A 15,800-nucleotide genomic window follows, 5' to 3' on the forward strand; every position below is an offset into this window, starting at 1 on the left:
TCTATGTGGGACTGGCATGCAAAGCCACAGCAGTAGTTGACAGTGTCTGCTTGCTGATAATGGCTCAGCATTGGTCTGACAGCTTTGCTGTACTACTAGGTTTTTGTGTAGCATCAGTTACAGCAATACTCAATCTCTAATAATACTGAGTTATCAATACAATAAGTATTTTGAGGGGGAACAGAGTTGAAACTTCCTGTCTCTTTTTGTTTTTTTTTTTAGACTGGTCTCCATTCCTGTAAAGAAGCAGGTGCCTCTGTGATTAATTCCCAATGCAGTTTTGATTCAGATTTATAGCTTGAATTGTTGAAGATGTCATCAGGCCTTACAGAGGAACAAAAGAGAAGAATTGAAGAGAACCGCCAGAAGGCTTTGGCTAGGAGAGCAGAGAGGCTAGCAGCTCAGAGAGGTGGGCAGGTGGGGATCTCTGGACCGCGGGTGAAAGAACAGAGTCCAGGCAATCGGGGAAACTTGAAGGAAGAAAACAATCATGTCAGGTTCATTAGCCAGCACCAACAGAATCCAAACAGTCCTGTGGAGCAGAAGAGCTATCTTCAGAAAGATTGTAATCATTACACTGCAAACCAACAGATGGCTGGTTCACATAGGGAGCAACAAAAGAATTGTTCAGAGGACTTGGAACAAGCAAGTGGCATTAAGCATTTCCCTACAACGATCCCAAATTCTCTGAGTTATTCCCATAAACATTACTTGGATGCTGGTGGTCAGGAACATGGACAACAAGCTTTAATTAATCTTGGTACATTCCAGCATCCCAAATGCTATCCAGCTTTCAAAAACCCTACAGAACCATCTTATCCTAGATTAATTGATAATGGGCACCCTGATGGTAGTAAAGATTTACAAAGTCAGAACAAATTTGCCATAAAATATGTTTCACCACCAAGCAGCGCCACCCCGAGTGATTCAGAAATGCTGATAAACACAAGCAGACCAACGGAAGGAGAACAGGGAAGTGGTGCCTCTCAGGCCGGTGGTAGGATGCAGAAGCTGACCAACTCTGCTGGTGCAGGCTCTACCTTTGAAGCTGCCTCTTGCAAGAAAGCAAATAGTGTTACAAAAGGAAAATGCGTGAAATATGGGGAAGACCGATTCCAGGTCGAAATAGGGTATAATGCTGAACTCATTGCTGTGTTTAAGAAGATCCCGAGCAAAAGCTATGGTAAGAATTGATTGTTTGCTGTTATCTCTGTTTTACATAGGATCAAAGTTTCAGTGTCTGCTGGAACTGTAGTTGCTATATGCTCTTGGTAGTGCAGCTATTGCTGGGGTGGAATATGTGGTATTAATGGGGGATTGGAAAAGTAAAGACAGCTGAAATTGGAAAGAAATTGTGGGCATAAATAGCTTGAGCTTGGATTTAGCCAAGGAATCAGAAGCCCTGCTTTTTTTGAGAAGTTTAGTGATGGCAGCTGGTCAGAGTCTTTTGGGAATGAAGGGAGAGAAGTTATTCATAAATTGGTGTGGGAAAATGGGTGACTTCAGCTGTAGTTCAGAGCTGATTCTGTTAACTGGGTTACTGAGAGCAGTGGAGTCTCCACCTTTTGGCTTGCTTCTGATCTTTTCTCCCTGCCTTTATTTGTTATGTTCTACTTTTGTCTCCCTGCCCCATGTGTTGCTGCTCCCTGTGAATGTCTGTGGCATTCTTCTTGCCTTAGTATTGATGTGCCCTGTGGTTTTTTGGTGTCATGTAGCTGTGAACTTGGGCATGCTGGTTTTCAGATGTGTGTCGAAAAGTTTGTGTGAGTAGATGGAATTCTCTCTTACCTCACATGAACATTTCACAACAGCACTTTTTTTTCTACTCTAAATGATTCATATTCTGCCCTATTTTAGATCCTGCTATGAAAAAATGGAATTTCAGCCTGGAAGATTACAGCAGTTTCAGTAAGTAAATGGGTTGTTGAATGATAAAAAATAATCCAAATCTTGACCCCCTTCCCCTGCCTTCCATAATAGGACAAGGGGTAATGGCTTTAAGCTGAAAAAGGGTAGATTTAGATTAGATACTAGGAAGAAATTCTTTACCATGAGGGTGGTGAGGCACTGGAACAGGTTGCCCAGAGAAGTTGTGGAACACTTGCCAACCCTGGAAGTATTCAAGGCTAGGTTGGATGGGGCTTTTAGCAACCTGGTCTAGTGGAAGGTGTCCCTGCCCATGGCGGGGGGTTGGCACTAGATGATCTTTAAGGTCCTTTCCAACCCAAACAATTCTATGATTCTGTGATTATTATTTAGCTTTGTTATTGTCTGGTGTCATAAAAGTAGTGCTATTCAAACATAACACCCATCTTTTAGGCATCTAGCTCATAACATTTTTCTGACACTTTGTAGTTGATTAGAAATTACTTGATTTTTCACGTAATCTAAATGCCAAGCATAGGTTTAACAAGTTCTGCTGTTGCTGAATTTTTCAGCAACTAACAAGCCTGATCATAGGAAAAATATCTGCTGTGCAGGTACTTCATGTAAGTCTGTATTGAGAAATGAGTGTGTTCCACTGGCTAATGCTTAATTTCTAGGTCCATTCATGTATTTTCTTTTTAAACAGCTCTTTTGTTTTGGTTTGGTTTTTTTTACATTTTTTTCTTGTTAATTTTGGGTGTCAGAAAAGGAAAAAGGGTAATTCTCTAGGTCTTTGAGTGAGACTGAAAATGGATTTGCCTTTTTTGGCATAAAAAGGATGGCTTTATCTTTTTTTTTTCTCTCCTGTCATTTTGTTCTGGAAAGATTGAGAGATGATAGAGGCAAACACTTCAGGTAAGCTTTTGAAAAGCACATTGTATTGAAGCGAATGATAAATCACTATTGATTTCAGTGGGAACAGAATTAGGCCTGTGTTGAGCGCTTTGAAAAACCCATAGTTGAGTGCTGGTATTTTAGCTTCCCATGTGGGTTGCCACACATTTATAATTTAAATGCTGCCGGTTTGCTTGAAGTGTATCAAGTACAGATGAGAGCAGAGTCTCTGCACCAAGGAGCTTGCAAATGAAGAGGATGGTTTTTAGAAATCAGGCTTTTTTCCTTAAAGCTATCAAATATATGAGTTCTCTGTAGAAAGTTCCTTTTGACAAGGGAGGACAATATGTGATCATAATTAGACAATGGCAGCAGGGGAAAAAGTACCCTGAGAAAAAGGAACTGACTTAAAAGGGCCTTGGTTTGAAGTCTTTAAGTGTAAAAATTATTTTAAAAGTTCCCAGTGTTAATTTTGTTCTTCTGAGTAATGTTGTCCTGTATTACATTTCTTTCTTTGTACTATAAATTAAACATGCAGTCAAGCCTAGAAACAGCTATTGAAATAAGAGAGTAAAGTATGGTGGGTTTTTTCAATTTCTTTCAGTATTAGTTATAGAGATGAGCTTTAACTATGCAGTGCTAAAACAGTAGCATCTAAACACTTTTGCTTGGTGCACTGGGAGGAGAGAGTCTAAATTGGTGGTTTCCTAGTCCTCTACTTTAAAAATTACTTTCACCTGATGCTCTTAAACTTTCTCTTTGGAGAGGAAATCTCAAATGCTTGGGTTTATTCTGGAGGTCACTTATTTTAAAATAAAGGTGGATGAAATCCAGATGGCTTACTAACTGCTTAGGAAAAAAGTGTCTGAATTTGTTTCTTTTTCCCTTTTTTTCCCTTTTCAATCTTAACCACTAAACTTAAATTTAAGTTGTTGTTGCGTATCAGTAAGCTGGACTATTTAAAAAGAAGCAGCATGGATCATGATGTGCAACTTAACCCTCAAAAGACTAGATTCACCTGGGCTTACTCTAAACCACTCTTGGATAGGGGAGGTTGCCTCTCTTTACAAATATATAAGCACAGAATGTGCTTAGTGGCCCCCTGCTTTTGAGTCTAACGAACTCTGGAGATGCTAGTGAATCCTTGTGTTACTGTAGTACCTACGAGTTGGAGTCTTGGGGACGAAATTCTTTATTTAGGTGCTGTAAAAATACAAGAAAAAATGGTTCTTGTTCCTGAACCATCCTTAGCCATCACAGTTCAGCTATAATAATAAAGATGACACATGGGTATAGATTGGCAGAGAGACACAGGGAAAAGTGGAATGTTTATTAGTGTGGATAGCTGTGGTCTCAGGCTAACAGCTGTAAAAATGCCATGTCCATTCTCTCCCCATGCCCTGGCATCGTGACAGAGGTGGTTGCTAGTGATTAGTAAGATAGGAGTGCAGATGGCTGTGGGGAAGTACAAGTCTAACTGTAAGGCACAGTAGAATAAAGGGTGATGGACTTAAATTGTAACAAAGGAGATTTAGTGGTTTGGGCTAGACTCCTTCCAGATATACTTCCTACAGTACTGTGAATATGCAGCATTCCTCCTAGATGAGATTGTATATCAGACACTGACGTGAGGCAGGAGGCAGATATTTTTTAGATCTTTCTCTGCTGCTTGCAGAAGTACCTTCACATCTTTTCAGGCACATAGCATTGATCACCATGCCCCTGTCCCTTTAACTTTGTAAGTGAAAACACTGTATGATTGTGTGCAATTTACTGCTGAATGTGGTTCTGCAGATTGCCTGCCTTGGCCTAGTGAGCCATGTTTTGGGATCCTGTGACAGAGAGGGAGCCTAATGCAGTGACAATGCTGGACAGGCCCTTGTTCAACTACTGTCACGTGTTCCCTCTGCCCCTGCTGTATTCTCTGTGGAAAATCCCATCAACCTGCTCCTCCAGGCCATCACCTTCTCTATTCTTTGTCCCTGTGCGTGAAAGCAGAGAATCACCATTCCTTTTAAACTTGAAGGTGCATGGTTTGTTTGTCATCCTCTTGTCCCTTCTCTTCCCAAAGCATTCTGTGCACCTTTACTTTATCTGTGTTCTTTGCTATTAATTCTTTTCTCTGTATCTCATGCTTTTCTCTCTAGTGGAAGCAGCAAATCAACTTTCATCAGTAATTCTGACACCACTGGAAGGAGAAAATGCAGTTGGCTTGGCATCAGGCTCTCATTTTGTTGGCAGTAGGGTTGATGTGAAATCCCTCTTGAAGATGTGTAAGAACTGGAAGAAACCCTCAGCCCTTGTCAAAGGGAAGTGTGTGCTGATCTCTCGCTTGCGGTTTGAGGTTGATATTGGGTATTCTACAGAAGTGATTGGGGTATTCAAACAGATGGATTCCAGAAATTATGGTGAGTCTGTGGTTATTTCTGCTTTATTCTAATGACGTTGTTGGGGCTGCTCTTGGAGTGCTGTGAATGCTTCAGAGGAGAGAAATTGTGAGAGTACATCCTTCTGAAATAGCATGAGAGGATGTACTTTGGTGAAGATTTTGAGAGCTCCTGTAGTTCTGATACAGTGCTGTATCTGTGTCCTGCTCTTTACTCTGTGCCAGAATGTGTCCTTTTCTGGGCCTGTTAGCCAAGGTGGTATTTCAGGACTTGGCATGTTTACATTTGCTGTTGAGATGGGATGTGCTGACAGTTTGCCAGCAGTACAGGGGCCATGCATAAGTTCTTGTCTTTATTATCAAATGCAGTTGGATGTTCTCATATTTCTCCTGCTTTACTGTAGTGTATAATGGCTACAACTGCCTGAGCAGATTGAGTTTACCAGCAGCTTTACTGATGTTTTTTGAGGCAAGTGGAACTGTAGAGCACTTTTTATGTTGGCATTCAGATTTCAATGGTAAATAACAGTTTTTCCCACTTGTAATGTGGGAAATGAGGCACAGAGTGATGAGGCGACCTGCGCAGTGTCACAGCAGGTCACTGACGGCATGGGGAACAAATCCTGGAGCCCTTGTTCTTTAGGCAGGGCCCCACCTGGCTCATCGTGTCTTCAGCTAACTCTGAATTCACTCTAACCTTCCCTGAAAGTTGTAGGCAGGTGCTACCCAGGGATAAACCTGCCAGACAAATCTGGCATTCATGTTACATTTTGGGTATTGATGAATTGGGGAATTTGCTGTGTACCATCCTGAGCACATCGTCTGTAGGGTACAGAGGTGTAATTGAAAGTGATTGTGTTACTGGCTGAAGTCAGAGTTTGTTGGTTAACAAATAGGAACCTTCATGCACATTCTTCATCCCTTCTTGCAGTGAAGAGAAAGTGGTTGCTGAAATCCTTGAGCAGGTGGGTTCATTGCAATGGTTCATTAGGGGAGCTGACCTTGGCTTGCTCCAGTGATACCGTTGCTTCTAGATGTGTGCTCATACTTTTAAGTCGTCTTCAAACTGTTTGCTTAACTTGAAAGCAAACAGAGGAGAATTGATTGCTGGGCAAGGTAAGAATTCTTTTAAAGCAGCTCTGAAATGCAGAGGGTATGGATAGATAGCCATGTTCTTACGGAGAGAGAGGTCAGTCTTGTAAAAAGAGACTTACGACAGTGTTTGTTGTAACTATTGCAGATGCGAACACCAGAAAGTGGAATTTCCTGCTGGAGGACTATCCCAAACTAAGTGAGTAGCTGTGTTTTCCTGGCTAGGGCTATTTTCTGGGGAGGCAAATGAATTCTAACTTCATTTCTTGGGCTAAGCCTTTTCACTCTGGGGAGATAAGTTGCTAGCAAACTGCGAAGCAGGTGTCTTCCTGTTTTGTCAGGCATTTACACTGTTTGTCCAGACCCAGAATTTTATAAATGTGTGTTATTCATGGCAGTCCTTTAGGGGCCCATTGGGAGGGTGGCTCTGTTTTGTCAGATTCTGCACTGAATTTCTGTATAATTTTTTAGAGCATATGGATGTATTTACTATCACAAAGTTATTTTTATTGCTTATAACATAGAGCAGCTCTACTTGAACTAAGGAGTAGCAGGAGAATGGATTCCTCTGTTCCCACTTGCCAAATTTGAAGAGGTTGGCATAGTGGCTGCCAGGCCTCCCTGTCCTTACAGAAATTCTGTCTTACTGACTCTTTTTAGCTGTGCTCCCCTTGTCCTCAGTGCCAGCCTGCCTTGCTCCCTTTTGTGCGTATATCAATTTGTAAACTGGCACAGCTGCCTCTTGCTTAGAAAACAAACACTTATCAGGCTGTTTTACTTACCGTTTTTTGAGTAGTGTGCACGGTGTTGTGCTATTTCATTTCACACCCAGCAAATTTTGTTTTTCAGGTCAGAGTGCTAGGTTTTCAAGTCAGCTGATGATTTCTGTAACAACCGGTTCATCCACCGTTACAGTCTGGGTGGTGGCTGTCTAGCTGAATTTGTTCAGTCTCATATGTTACTGCTAGTAATAATGGCTTTGCAGGCAGCACACAACTGTTACGTTTTTAATTGATATATGAGGCAGGTTAGAATTCAGGTTGCTTCCGTAGCTAAGTTGATTGTGAGGCAAACAAGAACTGCTTTTTTCTCTTGCAGAAGTGTGCAGATCTGCTTGAAGCAGAAGCATTCTTCTTGAAACAGAATTTCTTACTCTACTAAAATGCTTCGGTGCTGGTTGATGGATGCTTAAAAGAAACTTAGCAAAAAAATATTTTTGAGAGCATGGTATTTTCTCTTGCAAGTGGAATCTAAGCACATAGTGTCGCTACAATGTTCATTTCTTGATAGAGGTTGACCAGTAGACTTCTGCCTTTATGCATGTGTGTAAAGCTTGTGAAACTGTGACTCACTGAACTGAAATGTAGAACTGTGGTTGGTTGTGTTTTGTTGGTTGGTTCTTTTTAAATGAATGCCACTTTGCAGAATAATCCAGCCTCAGCAGCATGCTCCTAGCACATCTGCTTCTTAGTGTTCATGTTTAGTTAAGTTTATAGAGTGCTTTGAGATGAATAGCATTACGCAAGTCCTAAGTGTTATAATTATTATTTATCATCCCAGTCGGCCTGCTGGGTTTGCCTTGGTACTCGTGTGAGGGTATGTGGCTGTGGAATTTGATTGGGGTAAGCTTCAGAAAGATAATAAACAAGGTGCTCTACACATGTCCTTAGAAAGTGTGACTGAGTGTTTCAGAGCTGAAATGCTGTTGCTCAGAGTAGTTTTTCTCCATCATGGGCTCCTGCTTCCATGGGATACCGAAGTACGTTTAATAATTGAGTATCTGCATGCTCCTATGATGCATATCTTAATAACATTAGTAATAGTTGTAGGTCTGAAAGCCAGTTGTGGAGCCTTGTAGGAATGCCAGTTCATGAAAACAAGTGAGTGTGTCTTGGGGGAGACCATCCCAATCCTGGAGTTTCATGATATTGACAGGCCCTGATTTCAGTGAGAGCTGATGGTCTCTCTCAATTTGCTAAAAGGGCCTTTTGTACATGCAAGGGGCCTGATCCTGTAGCACATGCTAGGCAGTCTAACAAACACATCGTCTCCTAGTCTGTTACTCTCTTAGCCATGCTGGCTGGCAGTTGTATACATCACATGAAGTATTCAGAATCCCACAGATTTAAGGAAAGCAAAAAAAAAAGTTCTCCGTAAATGTTCTTGCAGGGTGTAATTTGCGAGGGCATTTGAGGGTTCTAGCACGTGCCTTTTTGAGGAACAGCATTCGCTTTGTGCCTTTTTCATTTACCTGCGTCAAAATAAAAAAAAAAAGAATTTTAAAAGGCTGGTTGCCATTTCCAGCAGAGATATCTGTTAGCTGGGAACTGTTTATAGAGGTTAATGTCTCTTTGCCTAGTTGCTCAGTCATCTTTATATAAAGGTCACTTCAGTAAAAAATGTCTGTTGGATGAATCATGCTGGTGGCAGATATATCTTAATCACTCTCCCAGCTCATGTACAGAACAATAGCAACAGAATTATCAGTGAGCAAATTGTAGCAATTATGCTAACACATAGCTCAGTCTGTGAGTGTAATAACAAGCTTGGGCTGTACTTCGGGTGGAGAGAGTTCCTGCTATTGAAGAAGTATAAATTAAACTGGAGAGTTTAAAAAGTTTGGTCATTGCCCAACCACAAATGGAAATCTTTTCATATGTATATTTCTTGGAATTGCTTTCCCCCGTCATATGGCAGGGGTCCATTCTGCTGCTTTCCTCTTGGAGATAACTGAAATGAAAATACCTAACTGAATTCTGTAGGTGCGTTTACTGCTGTTATAGTGAGTTCTTATTTCAGTTTGCATAGCTCTGGTTATTTTTGCAAAAAGAGGGGGTTTTTTTATGTCTTTCTGACTTCATATACAAACCAACCACTAAATAAAAAACAGATGCTTCCTGCAATAAAGGATCTGTGCACAAGCATTGTGTTCCTAGTGTAGAGGTGCCTCTTGTTTCTCAGTCAGTGGTCAAAGATCGATTACTAAACATTTTTCCTGGTTCCAGCTCACTGCATGTTTTAAACTGGTATTTGTTTTCATAGGAACTTACTGTTGGACTAAAAAGAAATACTTGTATCTTTTTGGGATGGGATAGAGAGGCCACTGGAGGGGACTGAAATAAGGTTGTCTAGGAGGAGAATTGCCCTGATGCTTTGCTTGTTGTGATGCATGGGTTGAAAAGATGAAGGCCACGAGGTCTTTGCATAATGGAGGCTGGAAATCCCTTTAGTTCAACTGGAAAGGTTTTAAGCTGCAGGTAAAGTTGAGAGGGTTTGTGGGTAAAACAACAGTAGTGGTGAGGGACTGAAGTTGCTGCCTGTGGGATGGTTCTCGCCTGCAAGCTACTTCTGTTCAGGAGAACAGCACTGGACACCAGCTGAGCAGGGAGTTGCTGTTCATACCATGTCCCTGAAGGATGGCTGTCAGAGCGCTGCTGATGGTGGTACAAGAGCAGTTTCTCTGAGTCCTGAGGTGCTTCCTATTTTCTTATCCCAACATGGTAAATAAGGGGTGATAAAGTGGAGACAGAGCCAAAACTGTGTGAATTTGGAGAACAGGAGGAGAAGAGAGTTTTCAAAGCTGAAGTTGTATGATCTTCTTTAGGTAACTGTGTCTCAGGTCACTCCTGATCACTTAGGGATGATGGAGACCTCAGAGGTGTTTAATGCAGAATGCCAAGGTCAAGATAAAGGTGCCCCTGCCTTCTAGGCTTCAGGAGCTCTTTTGTTCAAATCCATACTTTTATTTCTGAGTAAAGTGTGCCCTAAGATGCCCTCAGCATGAATAATCTAGCTCCAGCTGTATTAGTAGCAATCATCTCTGAACGATGGCATCAGACTTTTGAGTTTTTTATAACCAAGTCTAAATACAAGGGGAGGAGATGTGATTCATCATGTGGTTCTGAAATAGACTTCAGGGAAGAGACCAGGCCAACACCTGTGCATGATGCAGTGCTTTCTTGAGCTGTTTCAGGATAGGAAATAATATTGTTGATGAGGTCGAGGGTTGTACCCTGATATCCATGATGTAAGTTGTGTGTATCTTGCCCCTTCTGATAATAAACTGCTCTGTTCTTTGCAGTGGAAGTGTTACAGAGCCTTGTGTCAGTAGAAGTGGAGCCACTGCCCGAGGCAATAATACAGACCTTTGCTGCTCAAATACAGAGATCTACGTCACAGACAGACATTCCTGATGCTGACCTTTCAGTAGTGGACTCCAAAATTGTGACAAGCCTCATGCCCTTTCAGCGGGAAGGTGTGAAGTATGTCCTTTTTGCATGCTGTTAAAAGCTAGTTGTTGCCTAGAATTGTGTACTTTAGATTGGTGCCCAGGCTGCATTCTCTTCCTTGGAGGGCTCCACATTTCTCTGGAGTCTTGGGCTGTTACACTCTGGGCTCTTGGTTGTTTGGTATGGTTTGTTTTGTTTTGGGGGTTTTTTTGTGGAAATTTTTTTTTTTGAGTGACACATCTATTCTGTTTCTAGCTAGAATTCTTCATTATGACTCAGGACAAAAGTAGCATTTTGCTAGTCTCATAAAATTGTTCGAATGATACATCTCTGATCTCCCTCTTGTGATTCAGTATGTGCCTAATTGTCATATGAATCTTTATTTTGTAAGGTCATTTTTTTTTTTCCCCAAGTGTATCTCTTCTTGTTGTTGTTTTTTAAATATTAACTACACGTGGGAAAGTGCCAGGAAATGGGACCCAGGCCCTGAAAGATTTAAAATGACTAATTGTATGTAGAGCTAAACTTTTAAATGTCCCTGTCCCCATCATATATGGTCATTAGTTGTTGACTTCAAGATGCGATCCAGGAAAGTCTGTACTTACTGGTGATAAAGCAGAATTGTTATTAATAATATTTTCTTAGCTCAGCCAGGATGAACTCTGGGACAGAATGTGCGTAATATTGTGGAAAGAATGTGCTTTAAATAATTGTAAGGTCTTGAGACTACTCCTCATACGAAATCAAAGTCTCTGAGGACTGGGCTGAACCACTCTGTTCAGGAGCTTCCAAGCTGTGAGAGGTTTGTGAGAGTTGCTCGCTTGTGTTAAACCTGGATCTTCTCCCTTAGTCTTACTGAAGAAGCCAGATCACTTCCAGGTGACCCACATTATAGGCTTGGTGATGAGTTGTGCTCATCTTGGCTGCCAGGACAGATAGTAACCCATTTCTTGACTCTTACTTATTTCCCCTCTCTGTTTTCCCCAGTTTCGCAATTTTGAGAAATGGACGTTTACTTCTTGCGGATGACATGGGCTTGGGCAAGACCATCCAGGCGATCTGCATTGCTGCGTATTACCGAAAGGAATGGCCCTTACTGGTGGTGACTCCTTCTTCAGTGAGATTTACGTGGGCAGAGGTACTGTGAGCTTGGGCATGTGCAGGTGGCCAGCAGAGGGCATGCGTGACCGTTATGCTGTGGTGCACTCTGTAGAAGTTAAAATTTTAAAAAGATGTGTATTAAGGGGAAGAAACTAAAATTTGTACTCATTTAGAAACTTGAGGCGGGGGAATTGCTTGGCATTGACTATATGATAAATGCCTATTTTCTTTTACTGGCTATTTTCTTTTTGTGGTCCAGCTGATCTGTTGGAAAGAAGGAGATCTAGAGAAAATATCTCCTTTGACCCTCTGTTAACTTTGTTGCTGCAAGTCAGCTGGCTCCAAGGGGGCATTTTACTCATCAGTGTCGAAGACAATGGTTGCATTCAAGCAATTGTCTATTGTATTCAAGCCCTTCATGGCAGTATTTGCCAGTCCCTTGGCTGGAATAGCCCAGATGCTGGGATACTCCGCTCTGTTCAAGAGGCCTCATTATCATCATTAAGTGTCTGTCATAATACGTCTTTTGGCCTGTCCACTGTATGCTGCTGACTCCTCTGAGTCGTTTATTAGTGTTGATCAGAAGCCCAAGAAAGCTAGTATTGTTGGGAAACGTATCTTGAAATAAATCACTGTTGTGGCTTGTGTACTGAGACTGTTGGGTTGCCATAGGCTAGTGAAATGTTCACTGTGGGAGAAAAAGGTGAGCCAGAGGTTTTAGATCAGTAATTTCATGCCTGAGCAGGAGAGAATAAGAGTTTAGCTTCCCCTGGAATATTGCATTGATGAGAATTGTATTAGTTGGGATTTGCTGGTTTTGTGCTGTAACCGGGTTGTTAGAGCATCTTGGCTTGTGTTTTCACATCCAGTAGTGCAATAAAATGTTGGGTGAAAAGAAAATAGAATTGTTTACTGAACAAGGGAGTGAGGTTCATCATGTTTGATACTTCAAAGGCCTGTAGACCGCTGGGTCAACACCTATCCTGAATCCATGGCTTTTGTGGGTTACCTACTGGGAACAATTTGTATCCTGGCTTCCTGAAGTACTGGGCACCTGCAACTAAACTCCTACATCCTGCTTCAAGAGATTTAAGCAATATGAGGGTGGTTTGGTTTTTTTTTTTTCCTTTGAGTGCTCGATTTCCCTTTCCTTCCCCTACTCCTGACTCCCCAGGAGGCTGTTGTAGGAGATGTTGTGTTAGGATATTTGCTTTAGAATGATCTGTGTTGCTTTGTGGGTATGTGAAGGATGCAGTTCTAAGAAAAATGTGTCACAGAAAGTGGAAGAAGGTGGAGTTTATTATGGTCTGTAATCTACTCAGTTCATTCTTGCACAGATGTGTTTTACTGTAATGGTAGAAGCTTTTGTGGTGTCTCTGGAGCTGAATTGCCAGAAATTGTCTTCATCTCAGAGTTGTTGGTGTTTTATTTTGGCTTTCTGGGCTCAGGCCACTGAATGCCTTTGTATTCAGGGTGCCATAGGAAGCTAGCAGGAAGATGCAAGGTACTCTTTGGTGAGAAGTACTGCAGCCACGTGCCTTTGGAGTTCAGCATTTAAACTTAAATAATTAACAGTCAGGGCAGTTTCAAAGCCCTTCTTGTGGACAAAGGTCAGCATCAAGTGAGAAATATAGGATCACTTTTACAGTGTGAATTAGTCACATGCCCTTTATAAAAGGTGAGGGCAGTACAACTGGGAGCTTCCAGATACTTTCCCACTGCTGCCCCTTTTGTCTAAGTTTTGGCTTAGTGTCAGCCACATATTTTTTGGTTGGGATCTAACCTTGCTCGCATGTTGGCCCGTTTTGATTGTGGTGCTTGTCATAAGTAGTGAAGGATAGTTAATTGTTAGTTTCTCACATACTGAGAAACGTGAGAAGCTCATATTTAACTCCTCTGGCTGCTGCGCGTGGTTGCTGAACAGAGGAGAGGAATGAGGCTTGGGGAATTTCCACAAGTGAAGGGCCTAGAGGCAGAGATGCCATTTCCCATCACCACTCCTTGGAGATGTTTCTGTAGGGACCAGATCCTTGTTGCTCAAATGTTGCAGAGAGGTTGGTGTCACTGGGGACACAATAACAAGGGAAATGGTGGGTGCTCAGTAGCTAACAGATGGGTTTGGGGGAGGATATCTTGCTCTGGTGTGTGGAGCATTTCAAGAGGTTGATTTGAATGACTATCACCACATGTATTTCAGCTGCTGTCATAGAGCAGCTGGTGTGTTGTCAACTTGATCTTTTCAGTTTGTTTCTTTGTTTGGGGGTGTTTTTTGTTTTTTTTAAACTTTTTAAGGAGAGGTCGTGGAAGAGTTTTTGTTGATCTGGATGAGTTTTACTTCATCCTCACTGAGGAGTAAACATAGCAATGGTGAAAGATGTTTATTGGTTAGAAGTCTGTGTTTCATAGCCTGAGGGTTCTTGTTGAGTGGGAAGACTAAATTTCCCTGTCAGTAGTGGTCACTGCGTAACAGCAGGTAACGTTGTCAGGAGGTTATGCACATTTCTGCTACAGATCAGGTTTGGTTTTGGGTTTGGTTTTTTTTTCAGTAAGAAGCAAGAATAGAGCATGTTTGAGCCTTCCTAGCTGTGGAAGGTAGATTTGGCCTTACAGCCTGAGTTCTGTTCTTGATCTTCCCCTTAATAGGTTTGTTGCCTTGGGAAGGCTGCTTACCCTTGCTGTGCTCCCAGCTGATGTCTAATGCGGGTGGCGTGGCTCCATGTTCTAAGCATTCACAAGGATGCTCTGTGAGGTGCTTTGGGATCCTGACAGAGGACATAAGGACCAGAATGTTGTTAATTGCTTTCCTCTTTCTCCAGGCATTTCACAGGTGGCTTCCATCCTTGAGTCCAGGTAGCACCAATGTCATAGTGACTGGCAAAGACAACCTAACAGCAAGCTTGATCAACATCATCAGCTTTGACCTTCTCAGCAAGATGGACAAGCAACTTAAGAGCACTTTCCAAGTAGTTATTATTGTAAGTGGTACACTAAAATTTTGAAGTTAATTGTATGTTTCATGTGGGGTAACCTTTGTGTTGTACAGCAGTGTGAAGTGGGCCTTACTTAGGAATGAAACTGTCTTGTAATTGTGGCTGTGATCACAGCTCTTTTCAGGAGTAGAAGCAGTGGGTTTATCTGAAACCTTTTGAGATAACTAGTAGAGTTGAATTCCTTTTTGATTCCTGAAGCTGTGTTTTATCTTTTACTGGTTATGGTGCCTCTCTGATTTCATTGTGGTTGGGCGTGTCTTCCGCTGGAGAGCAAGGTGTTTCATGTGATGTGTCAATACAGTAGTCTTGGAACTGTATCTTTTTAAGGGGGTTGGACTGCAGGGTGGTGTTAGTGTTTATCCAGTAAACCAGATAACCTCTCAACATCAAGTATGTGGGTAAAGCATCAAAAAAAATCTCCCTTTGCTTGTTTTCCACTGACAATCTGCATTAAGCCTTCTTTGATCACTTGTATAATTTCTTTTGTAAATTACTTCAAAATGCATTTTTTAACCTTTAACAGAGCCATGGTAAAAGACATTTTTCTAGATTTCAGTTACTAAAAACTCAAAACATATAGTGTTTCAAATCCAGCTTGGATCAATAGAGGCCAAAAGTGTCTACGTAGCTTACTATGAGTGTTTGATGTTCTCGGTCTAGTTTTCAGCACACATATGCACCTGTCCCTAAGATCATGGCAATTGGAACATGATAATCCTTTTGTTTTTCAGCATCAGATGGGAATGTAAGAATAGATGGAGTTCTTCGGAGACCAGACTACTCATGGGAGAATTGATTTTTTTATTTGTATTTTTTTTCCCCTGCCCCCTCTCTGACAAGACATTCTGTCAGGGTGGAAATGCACATTGTCACTTTTGTATGCTGATGCTTGGGGTAAAGGGACTTGGGCTCTAGGGCTACTGCCCTGGAACCTTTTACCAGCGTTGAGCTGGCAGATGTTCTTTTTGTGTGTTTATATGTTCAAATTTGGACCCTGTATATGTTTTTACAGATGAGAGTAGTCCTACTTAGTGCTGAGCTTCCCTGCTTTTTCTTCCAATCTTCTTTTGATGGCTGGGAACATTAATGTAGCTTATGTGTTAATCAGGAGGGAGAAGGCTGTGCCTGAGAGGCTAAGCAGTTGTATTGTCTTTGCATGCATGGTTGCTTGCTCATCCACATGCGGAAAGATGAGAATGTACTCTTGGAGGATGCCAATTATTTTTGTGTCTAAGTTCTGCC

The 15,800-nt window shown here is 41.7% G+C and overlaps 1 protein-coding gene across 1 annotated transcript in view; it reads left to right on the top strand.

Annotated features, from left to right (window-relative positions):
- The first annotated feature begins 229 nt into the window (after window positions 1-229).
- Window positions 230-15,800, top strand: part of SMARCAL1 (SWI/SNF related, matrix associated, actin dependent regulator of chromatin, subfamily a like 1) — a 38,256-nt gene continuing 22,685 nt past the window's right edge. Inside the window, exons 1-7 of the mRNA XM_059820363.1 lie at window positions 230-1,183; window positions 1,858-1,908; window positions 4,908-5,168; window positions 6,387-6,437; window positions 10,320-10,500; window positions 11,455-11,605; window positions 14,385-14,543. Of these exons, the coding sequence (XP_059676346.1) occupies window positions 313-1,183; window positions 1,858-1,908; window positions 4,908-5,168; window positions 6,387-6,437; window positions 10,320-10,500; window positions 11,455-11,605; window positions 14,385-14,543 (1,725 nt within the window). The 5' untranslated portion in view covers window positions 230-312. The remainder of the gene's footprint in view (window positions 1,184-1,857; window positions 1,909-4,907; window positions 5,169-6,386; window positions 6,438-10,319; window positions 10,501-11,454; window positions 11,606-14,384; window positions 14,544-15,800) is intronic.

Source organism: Gavia stellata, chromosome 8 (genome assembly GCF_030936135.1).
Source record: "Gavia stellata isolate bGavSte3 chromosome 8, bGavSte3.hap2, whole genome shotgun sequence".
Lineage (NCBI taxonomy): Eukaryota > Metazoa > Chordata > Aves > Gaviiformes > Gaviidae > Gavia > Gavia stellata.